Source organism: Coturnix japonica, chromosome 8, assembly GCF_001577835.2.
Source record: "Coturnix japonica isolate 7356 chromosome 8, Coturnix japonica 2.1, whole genome shotgun sequence".
Taxonomy (NCBI): Eukaryota; Metazoa; Chordata; class Aves; order Galliformes; family Phasianidae; genus Coturnix; species Coturnix japonica.
In genome coordinates this window covers 22388075-22399574 of record NC_029523.1, presented here as the reverse complement: position 1 = coordinate 22399574, position 11500 = coordinate 22388075, and the positions used below count along the sequence as shown (strand labels likewise).

General features: G+C 47.0%; 1 protein-coding gene across 1 annotated transcript in view; it reads left to right on the top strand.

Moving 5' to 3' along the window:
* The first annotated feature begins 919 nt into the window (after positions 1-919).
* The window catches only part of GLIS1 (GLIS family zinc finger 1), a 167095-nt gene continuing 156514 nt past the window's right edge, over positions 920-11500 (top strand). Inside the window, 1 exon segment of the mRNA XM_015870832.2 lies at positions 920-1578. Coding sequence (XP_015726318.1) covers positions 1368-1578 — 211 coding nt within the window. The 5' untranslated portion in view covers positions 920-1367.

The window sequence follows — 11500 nt, the reverse complement described above, 5'->3', positions numbered from 1 at the left end:
CCAGGTGACTTCAGCATTTCCAAAGTGAAGATGAAGAGCTGTTCCATATTGAGGGCCCTGATGGGTTGGGGATGGATAAAGGTGAGCAGGGAGCTTGGATGCCTCCTCTCCTGCCCATTCCCTTACTCTGGGGGTTGTGTGTGTTATGATGGTGACAGATAAAGCTCTTGAGTGCGGTGCACTGTGCAGCACCTGTGTTCTGACTGCAGGGTGCTCCTCAGGAAGGGCACAGTCTGCTGCCTCCTCCATAGCTGTCCTTTGTGCTCCGTGTTTTGCTTTCCTTTAAGTTCCATGTGAACAGGAAACCTTTCCAACCTGCTGTCGGGTTCCTCTCGCAGCTGCCCCTGTGCACACCTGTCCCATCAGCGGGCTGGTGCATCTCGGATTATAGCTGTGCATCGCGGCTCAGCCTGCGCTTATTCGGGATGAGGCCCAAGCTAATAAAGCCCGTTCGATTGCTTCCAGAGCTGAGCTGAGCCGTGAGCAGCCAGAGTGAATGTCCCCGCTCCGTGCGTTGTGCTCAGCACGGCGGGGCCGGAATGTGATGCCGCAGGTCCGTACCTCGCCGCTCCCCGGCGATTCGCCGTAGCCCACGGAGGTGCCGCTGGCTGTGGCCGCTCGTCCCTTCCCGGTACCGCGGTCGGACCCCGCTCCCCGCCGCTCCGCTGTCAAAGCCCCGAGGGGCGGCCCCGGCGGCACAGCCCTCCCTCCTGCCCGCCCCGACCGGCCCGAGCGAAGGGGCCGCCCCGCCGCCGCGCCGGGGTAATGGCCCGGGCCGCCTTCCTTCGGGCGGCCGGCGGGGCGGCGCGGCCGAGCCCATGAGCCCCGGCGCGGCGGCGGCGGCGGCGGCAGGACGGGGCTCGGGGGCGGCCCCTCCCAGGTAGGAGCGCGGGGCGGCGCTGCCCGGTGTCTCCGGTGCCGAGCACACGCGCCGCGGTTGCCGGGCTGCTGCTTCGGGAAGCGCGACGGCGGCAGGACGGGCACGGAGCGGGGCACGGCGCTCCATCCCGTGCGCTCCATCCCGTGCGCTCCATCCCGCGCTGACGCCGCTGCTCCGCTCCGGTTCCTCCGGGCTCGCGGCGGTGCTGCTGCATCCCGCGCGGGGCCGCCTCGCGCTGCGGGTAACGGTCATTAACGGGCGGCGGCGACACGCGGGGCCGGGGGCAGCGAGAAGGGAACGGAGCGGCTGACAGCGCGTGTGTCCGCCCGCTGCAGGAGCCCAGCGGCACGACGCGATCCGCGAGCCCGAGGCGGGGCGGAAAGGAGGCGCCGGTGCTTCGAGGTGAGCGATAAATGCCGGGCAGCGCCTCGGAACGAGCCGCGAGGGAGCCGTCCCGGCGCCGCTAAAGCTCTTCTCGAAGCCTCCGATGTCCTTTAAAATAACGGGAGGCGACGGCGGCGTCGAGCGGCGGCACAGCCCCACTGAGATGTCCGCGCCTCTGCTGGACTTCGGCCCCAAACGGCCCAGCATCTTCGAGCGGGTCCCGGCGCTGCCCCGGGCTCCGGAGCTGCGGTGCGGCCGCGGCGGCAAAGACTGTGTGCAGCAACAGCAACAACAGCGGATCCAGAGCGCGAGGGGTGAGTGAGCAGCGGCACCGCGAGCACCGGCAGCAGCGCCGCACGGCCACGGTACGCGGCTCAGCCGGGCACTGCCCCGCTGCTGCTGCTCGGCCGCCTGGCTGTGGGTGCTTGGATGTGTAGTTTGCATTGCCGCTGGTTGGTTCGGAGGTTCCTTTGCCACTTGCACAGACATATGCGGTCCAAAGTGACTGACATCGAGGCAGCGTTAATTCTTGCTCTTCCCCTCTTGTCCCTGTGCTACTCTTGGTCTCACACATCAGTCTGCTGTTACCTGCCTGGTTGAGGCAGTTCTCACCGGCATTTTTTCAGTGGATCCCTTTATTTGCATCACTGAGCTCTGCAGCAGGCTGTGCACCCTGCCATGAGAGCCCTTCTCCTTTGTTACCTGGGGTGATGGGACCCCGCATTGCTCGCAGTTGTGTTAATAAGCACCTCGGTCCATACCAGCTTCATCCTGCAGACCGTGGGGATGTGTTTGTTCATCACTGCTGAATACGGAGCAGAGCAGCAGGTTGTAAATCACCTTTTGGTTATGTAGTTTGTTTGGTAGCGCTGTGGTTCTCCCTTTGTCATTAAAAATAAAGAAAGAAAGGTTTGTTTGGCAAGGATGAAATGGGGGATTGCTACACAGAACTTGGAGGGGGGAGATGTGGAAGGAAGGAGGATTTGCAGAGTGTGAAGGGGCAGCTCAAAGCTCCGGTGCTGCTGCCACCAGTAGAGAGAAGTCAGGAGATGCTCAGGACCCTTTGGGTTCTAGATGTAAGGCTTTGGCAGCTTACCTGTGCCCTATGGAGTTGTCCTCCCCAGATGGATTGGGAAAGCATTTTAGTTCTTTGTTTATTTGTTTCATTCTGAGCTCCTGACTCCTCTTTTTGTTCCAATAGTGGCTGCTGCAGAGGGTAGACACGTAGCAGGGGGGTGAAGGATAAATGTGATTCCCATTCACTTGGAACCTCACTGGAGCTGATGGAGGCAGCACTGGGAGAACGATGCAAAGTTGTGTTTCCTCACCGATCAATTCCCCTTTTTGTGCCCCTGGGAAAAAAAACACACACACAACCCTTATGTTTTGTTCCTGGTTTCTCTTTAATTCATTTTCTGCCCAGGGTGTTACCTTGTGGTTGCTTTGGCATATGGGTGGCTTGACTCATGGCAGTAAATAGGAGGTATCTATGAGCAGGATTGGTCTCACTTACTGAGCGTGACGATTTGATGGAGAACGTTGGATTTTTCCAAAGACGACTGTGCTGTTTGTTTGGCTTTTTTTTTATTACATCTCCTCTTTAATACTTGAAGGGGAAGCTCTAAAGCTTTAAGCTAAATGCTGATCCCAAACGTGTGGGCTGTGCAGCTCCTTCTGAGCTGTCCTGCATCAGCAAATGCCTCAGCATCACTCGGGCATTTTGTAGCTGTCGCATTGAATGCTGAGAGCTGCTGAGCCAAGTGTGCAGCAGTCAGTGCCACTGCAGTAACTGAAGTCACTCAATTACTCACTGTGATCTAACTGTAAGGTCAGAGCACTTTGTATCCATCAGCAGCACAGCTCCCTTTGGAAGGGCTGCCCATCTTCCAAGGAGTGCTGTAAACTGCCTCCTGATACCAGAGAAAATAAGAGGAAGGGCAAGGATAGAGTATGTGGATGTCATGTAGGAAGATATTGCTGAGGAGTGGGAATGAGGGAAGCTTTGAATTCACCCCAGTAAAGGTTTTGAGGAGGAAGCTGATGATTTCAGACCATCACACTGTGCATCTCCTGCTCTCCAGCCCGAGTACGGCCTGCACACTAATTCCTTCTGCAGTCTGGGTTAGATTGCAGCGTGTGCCTCCTGCTTTTCCTTTATCCACAGCTGAAGGCTGCAAGTAGGGAAGGGAAGGGACCCTCTTTTTGCAGGAGCAAAAGCCGTTCTTATAATTGCCTATCTTTTTTTGTTCCTAAGCATGCCTTTAATTCTTATTTTTTTAATTTTCCAAAAGAGATGAATCAAAGTGCATTGCCCTATTAACAACGTGAGCAGATTTGGAGTAATCATAATGAGGAAAAAGCATCCTGCTGTTGTAGTGCCTTTTAGTGTTAACCCCACCACTTCACAGCGCTTAGGACTGAGCCTGCAAAACGCTTCTGTGCCCGAGCAAGTCCTGTTACACGAGCAGCCAAAGAGGAACTTGAGGGAGTGGTGTCACCACTTACTTCTGGGAATCAGATCGTTTGGTTCTGAGCTTTGTAGGATGGAGCTGTTGTTTGTTTACCACAAATGTTGGTGGTTTGGAATTGTGCGTTGGATTTTGTTCTGTTTGGGAGCTGTTTATTTTAAACACCCGTTTTCACCCGGCTTCCCCCTCCTGGTGTGATTGGCTGCGATGCTCACCAGGCTCTTCTTGGTCCTCCATCCCTGTGTGTTATGAGGCAGAGCCTTTGCACCCAGGCAGTGCATCTCAGAGGAGTTTGTGGTCTGCTCAGCGTCGAGTAATCGCACCAGAAGGTATGAAGTGTATTTTATAGTGGTTTTTTTTTCCCCCCCAATGATTCTGGTGTTCTTTTGTTGAATCTGGGATATCACTGTTCTGAAAGTAACAGAGAACAAAACAATTATTGTCAATAGGAAAGAAACTTTTTGCAAAGAACTTGTGGCGACAAAGGAGCAATCTATAAAGATGTCAGATCTCTCATTTTCTTGTAATGACATTGATTACGGTTGTTACCAGGAAACACTTCTCCATTCTTTTCCAGCTTCGTTCCGTGTATCTAATTCATGACTCAGTAGAAATGACGAGATTTACCCTGTTAGTTGTGCCACTGGGAAATCAGCCAAATGGCCCAGACCTTTGCAGTAATCACTTCAGATATTAACTTTCAGTGGGCAAAACAATAAGCTGTTCGAATTGCAGTAGCTCGATGTTTCCTTGTTGGGAGTATTCATTATTCAGACAAGGAGAAAGCTTTCTTTTCTTTTTTAAATGCAGTTGCTTTTGGCAAGAATACAACCAATGGATTGAAATGTATTCATTTTCTTCTGCTTTTGAAAAGGTGAGTTAAAATTTGTCATTTCAACCTCCCGTGACTGTTTCCCTGGTTAGCAGGACAGTCCTTGCCTCAGCAGCAGCTCAGGCTGTTTGGGTGTTAAGCAGAAGCATATGCTTTGGGTCTGTGAGCTACGAGGCGCTGCCTGCACTACGGCCCAGTGCTGCCATTTGGGTTCTTTTCCTGTCCCCATGTTCACCTGAATTGTCCCACCACCGAAGCAAATTAACATCTTTGCCATTTAGGGGTTGTTAGTAAATATTTAGTGAATACAAACCAGATGATCTCATGATTGGACCTGTCATATAAAGCTACTTGGTGCTTTGGAAGAGGAAGACAGTAAATGTTGTATCTCTCTTAATATTACATTGAATTAGCAAATAATGCCAGATTACAGGAAATGAGTCCAATCTCTGTGGAAGAGATTTTGTAACTTGTGGAGTTTTGCTTGAAATAGAAGTAAATAAGAGATTACTTACTTTGGCTTTGAAGTGTATTAACTCATGGAGTGAAAACACTGCTGTTATATACTTTGCTCAAAGGGATGAGAAGAAAAAGATCTTTTCCTTTCTTCTATAGTAAGAAAAAGCTTTAAGTCTCAGTCTTGCAAATACTTACATGTGTGCATTGCGGTGTTCCTGTCAGTAATTTCATCAGCTGCAGATGCTGGGAACTCAGAGCGTTCTGAATAACCCACTCAGCGCTATCAAAACGATTAGCAGCGTGTTGGAGCTCATCCCTGAAAGCACATGAGCTGTAGAAGCGTATGCTGAGGGGTTTTAGTGGGTTGGAAGGTACGTTCTGGAGGTGCTGGGAGATTGTGTGTAGTAAAGCTGCTTAATGTAAAGTGAGTGCCTTCTGGGAGATGGCACTTCCTTATGGCAACAGAGTTCTATTTCACTTTCAGTGCCAGAGATGCTCAGTACGTTGAGGAGGAGGGACAACGTGTTATATGCAATGATTAAAATCACCAGGAGCTTTGCCACGAGCTTCGGCTGGGTCAGGGTTTCAGCCCTAATATTACAGAAGTCCTTTATCCTGTGTACGGGGTAAAGCTTGTAGAACAAATAACAAGCTTGTATTAAATCCATCTGTAAGCCACAAAGGAGAATAACGCGTGGACTGTGTACAGAGAGAAATTGGGATTTACTGGGACTATAATTTCCTTATTGCCGTTTTTCCAGCCTTGCAAACCTCTGCTGTGTAGTGATTTTAGAGCAGCTGGAGACATTGGTGGCAGGGTAACTGGGGAGGGAATATAGATGTAAACTGCTCCATTTTGTACTGCAGGTTTCTATCATTGTATGCCAACGGGTTTGAACAAGGCGTGCAATCTAGTAATTATTTCAAAGTGCCTGAGAACTGCTTCTAATAGAGTGTTGTTTTTCTTTGCTTTTTTTTTTTCTTCTCAGCTACCACACGTTGTTTCCCAGCACACTGATGCAACTCAAAGAATACAGGGTTCCAAAGCAAGGGCAGTGCTTGCTGTGGTACGGCCTAATCTGGCCCTGCAAATGTGCAAACAATAGCAAAAGTACGTGTTTCTGAATATGGCACAGCTGTTATCTCCTCCCGAGAGCAAGGAGCGTTACAGTGACATAGACAGAACGACCAGTTAAAACCACTCACGCTGTTTTATTGCGTTTAAATGGGGCATGTAAAAAAGCAAGGGCCCGTTCTTCCATTCAGATAAGTATCAGTTCAGGCCACCGCTGTACTGCCTTTCTGCGCAGGCTTCGAGGAACGGAGGCAAAGAATTCCCCTTTCGCCTTCCCCTCCTCTTACCCTGCTGGCACCCGCTCTGTGAGATCTCGGATGGAACCCGAAGCTTTCTGTTCTCACATCTCTGCTTTGCTACTAACCTGGAACAAGGACTTTTTTTTTTTCAATTACGCTCCTTAGTTTTGGTATTTTCAATGACTGCTGATCATTAGAACTTTTTGTAGAGAGCAGACTGCTTGGGAAATAGAAGAGACGTTGCCAGAGCTGCAGTAGGAAATAGATGTGAATTCTGAAGTTGTGTGTTTTAGGTTATTTGAAGGTTCTGTTCATTTAGGAATTACAAGGGGGATCTCAGTCAAATGGTCCCTCTCCTCCCCCTGGCTTCTCTTTTCTCAAACCAGTTGCATTAGTTCTGACTTTGCTGTCATTATGTCTGAACGTAGATGTGAGTATTTCGCATAGTGGGTCAGTAAGAAACACTGTAATTGAATCTACCTGATCACATTTATTCTAGGGGTTAAACAAATACAAAGCATCTTGAACTGCATTTAATTCTGGCATTTATGTGTGCGATAAGAGGAGGGCTTTGTGAGTGCTATAGAGTTGTCAGTCTTTTTAGAATGAGAGGAAAGCAAATACATTCTTATGTGGGTTGTTTTTTTTTTGTGTGTGTGTTCATATTTTGCCAGAAGGAAAAATGACACTGAGGCGACATCACCAAATACTGTAAAACTTACTTTTTCATACAGATCCCCATTGTTGTTTTAAGTGCTTAAGGGGCTGGCAGTTTGGTTTATTTTGGAACTTGCTGAACTATATGAAGTGTTTCTCCAGGGGCCTGGTATTTTAATACCTTGTAGAAGGTTGTATAACAGTAGATGATGTATTTTGCCTGCCTTCCTATGCTGTAAATAAATTACATGTGCTGGCTTGGGAGAGAGTATCTGAGGTGTAAATCAAAGACTAATATAAGAGGGGGAAAAAAGAATTAAGTGATGTTTTGTGATTAGTTTTATGTATAAGATACAAGAAGGATATTACGGTAGGATGAGGAGCTTTCTGAAAAGAGGTGGAGGGTCTAGCATTATTTAAAATGAGTGCTGTGATTCATTGCTTTCTCACAGTGTGCTGCGGTTAAGTCACTTGAATGCTCAAGTCAACAATCCTCTGGGCAGAGAAAGATAATATAATTTTAAGCATATCATAAAATTGAAATTTGATAGCTTCCAGTCTATAATCCTATCTAAGACTTGGTTGTAATAAAAGGAAAATACAGATGCTTGCGTTGAGATTGGAGTGTAGTCTTTTGTGAGTTTAAAGAATCGTAAATGTGCTTCAAACAAGCAACAAAATGTTTTATTAATACGAATGTTTTGCTAAAGACTACATGTTTAATGCAATCCCCATTCCTCCATAATAAGTTTAAATATTAATTCTTTGGAATGCTAGATGCCTAAAGCTAGATAGAAATGCTGTGCAGTTTCAGATATCTAGGAGTGGGCTTGTGAAACAGGATATTTAACTGGGAGAGATGAGTAGCACATTTCAGAGTTATTAGGGCAGAACAACAACACAAGAGGATGGCTTAAAAAAAGTTATGTTTTCTGCTCATGAGGCTTAAGTACCTTAGACTTGTTTGTTTGAAATACAAGAGTAGATTTGCTATGAATGTATGCTCTAGATTGCCTTTTTTATTATTATTTTGCTTAAGTTCTTCTTACCCGACTGCCCTTCTCTGAAGCAGCAGCTGGCTTTGATTTAACCTGAATCCTTCACTGAGAGCAAATGATCAGTCTCTTAAAATGACTGCATGTTGTGCTCTTTGCTGGAGCATCTCCGTAGTGGTGGTTGCCTAAGAGAGAAAACGTAAGAGGCCAGGGGAGACATTTGAGGAAAGCAACAGTTTGTGTTCAGAAGGACTCATTTCACCCCAAAATCTCTTGACTCGTAGTCCTGTCTGCCTCCCAGCTCCCATCTGTGCTGGGCAGAGAAGGGAGAATTAAAGTGAAAACAGATAGAAAAAGGCAATTTCTATTTCATCCCCCCCTATTTTCCAGAAGGGATTTAGTGTGAAGTTTCATAACTCCCGCTTTGCTCTGCTGCTTCTGCTGAAATTGCGCTGAGCTGTAGCACTGACGTTGGGAGGAGGTGAGAACTGCGTGTTTTTGATAATCCATGCTCTTTTGAGGCGTGGAAGAGAAAGTCCAAGTGTTAAATCTGCTCCCAGAGGGGGAAGTGCAAGCAGAAGCAGCCCAGTAGCTCAGATGCCAAGGTCAGGCAGTCAGCACAGTACGTTCATGTTTAATTCTCCTTCCTGTTCAGGACCTCACATAGATCTAAAGCTGGTGTGATCTGCTCTCTTCCATGAAACAGGAAAAGAACTGGTGAGGGCAGAGAGAACAAAGATCGTGCCAGCAGCTGACATGGCCAAGTATGTAAATATTTGGGATGGGGAGAGTTAGGGTGCTTAGACTCTACTCTAAATTGTGTCATTTACTTGTATTGTTTTGGGGCAAGTCTGTTTATTATTCAGGACATTTCTTCATCATGAATGTAATGGAATACAATGTGGAGCAATACAAGCTAGTTCTGGATCCAGAAATGGTACAGTTGTTTCAGCACACCGGCACGGTCAGCTTTATTGTCTGTGCTGGAGACAGACTTTGTTGGTTCACGTGCAGTGGTCAGGTGATGTGGCTGTGTTCCATTCCAGATCTGGTCTGGTGTTATCTCTGGATGCTGTGCTGCAGTATGTGGTTGTATCAGCCTGGGGTGGCATTTATTTGAGCATGACTGCTCCTCCTTCACGTGCTGTGCATGTGGGCCAGATCTCTTTTCACAACCTGCAGTATGTGGTGTTTGCCCTTACTGGTAAGTCTCCTTTGATATGAGGAGTGAAATACATAGAATGCCTACTTGTTATCTTTGGGAGCGCAAGGTTTTTAACGTAACGTTTCAGTAGGGCTTCTTGCTGCTTGGCAGCTGCTTTTCGCTGCCAGTTGCAGGAGAGCTGCTGAGGAGCAAATTCTTCCATTTATTTTAGTACCTGAAGAACTGAGATGAAGGAAAGGAGGTTACATTAAGACCTACCTTGGGGGATCTATGTTACAAATTATCTTCCCCCTGTTTTACTGGAAGATTAAACCTTTGGGTTTCCCCTGTGTACCAGAAGGTGAGAAGATGTTATGGCGGTGGTTCAGGAGGCAGGGAGCACCGATGGGTGGTGTGCCTGTGGGCCTTGATGTGCAGGCAGCTGCTACGTGGAGCTCATCCTTTTAGCAGAGCAGACTCTCAAGCTTTTAATTTGAGCAGTTTTATTTTGTTTTATTTTTCCTTTTGCCATCTCATTGCAGGTTGGCTTATATTCTTAGTGTTCTTGAGCTCTTTGCTAAGGTTTGTTGACTTGTGTTTTCACAGGGGTGAGCTGCAGGCTGTGTGTGAATAGTTCTTTTTTTTTGAAACGAGGATGCTGCATTTCAGCATCTCTGAATGAGTACATAGGAAATTTAAGAGGTTGTTTACCCCTAGAGCCCACTTGCTCTTTTTCTGCCCTCAACAACTTATTCATTCTCTTGGCCTCCTGACCTCTGTCTTTGACTTTGTGCAGGTTTTCTGATGGCTTATTTTAAATCTATATAACGGGATGTAACTTAGTTGTATTGTGGACTAAACACATGGAAATATGGCAACTGATGTAAATAGCTTTTGGTCTGCTGAATGTGTAAATGTTCAAAATCTGTGAGGGTGATTTGGCCAGCTTTTACTGGAAATACTCAGATGAGATCTCCTTTCTCTTACTGCATCCCGTCAGAAGCTGTTAGGCAGAAATTACTGGCAGGAATACTCAGACCACTTTGTCAGAGTTCGTTTTTATGCCTGTTTGCTTATAAGTTCGCCACTTCCACAAATACTTTTACAAGTGTGTATATTTTGCTACATTAGTCATAGAAAGCAGATATAAAGGGGTCCAAAAGCTAGAAAGTGAGAGCAGACCATAGGAATGTCTAATCACGAATTGTGTTTTGAGACCTAGTGCATGATGGCATTGGCTACAAATGCAGTTTATTTGGCAAGTTTGGGTTAAAACCCTGGTGTTTTGCAGAGGCTTGCTGCTTCTGTGGTGTCCAGGTTCACTTTCTTAAAATGGGAATAACCTGCTTTTGGGAACTTTTCCTGCCAAGAGTTAGTGTTGATGTGAACAATGGTGTCTTTATTGGCTGCTGGAGAAGTTGCTGGGAGACATGAAAATTAAGAATGGTAAACATTGGAGGTGATAAAGATGCTTTATGCATGGGATGGGTGCTGCAGCAGCAGGCAGCCACTCTGAGGTGGTAGGGAGACAGTTTCAGTGCCTGGAGATAATATGTGAGTTGAGAGGAAACTTTGTGATAAATAGCCTCGTCTTGTAACCGACTGGAATTCAGGCAAAAAGAAATTCTGGTGCTGACTGCTACTAGAGAAAACAATCCTAAGGCTCCGATATGGATTCCAGTGTGAAGGATCTCGTCTATAGAATTTGCTGAGCAACCTAGATTTAAAGTACAAGCTAGATGTTAATTCTATGGACCATGTGAACTTAGAGTCCACTGATTTATAGGTCAGGGTTCAACTTGGTGTGCATGGTCATCACAACAGTCTTGTTCTGCTTGTATGGAAGAGAACGTTGTTACTGTATTCTTTCCAAAGCTGAGTGTGGCAGTAGGTTTTCAACATTGGGACTGAATTCTTTGTGAAATGCACATGGGATTCAGTGCCTTCTGTATCTTCGGTGTTGGTTTATTCTTCCACGGGGATTATTTGGGCTGGATGCTAAGAAAAACTTCAGCTATGAGTATATTCATCTCGTGATACATGTTGCTGAGCAGACCACAGGATGTTTGTAACTGGAAATTTTAAAGACAGGCTGAATGGAAATCCTACTATGGGATGTAGCTCATGGTGCCCTACTGTCTATTCTGTGGCATTTGTTCCTGCACTGAACTGTGTGGGTGCAGTAAAGAATTACAAGGGGTCTGGAAGCTGCTGTTCTCTCTGACTTAGTGAATGGAGTTCAGACCTTTCCTTACTTACTTATGTTTCTGGATGCTTGTTGTATCATGAAAACACAGAGAAGGCATGCAGTAAAAAATAGGCTAAGTGAAGGGCTCTATAGGAGCAGCTGGGAGAGCCAGTGGTGGG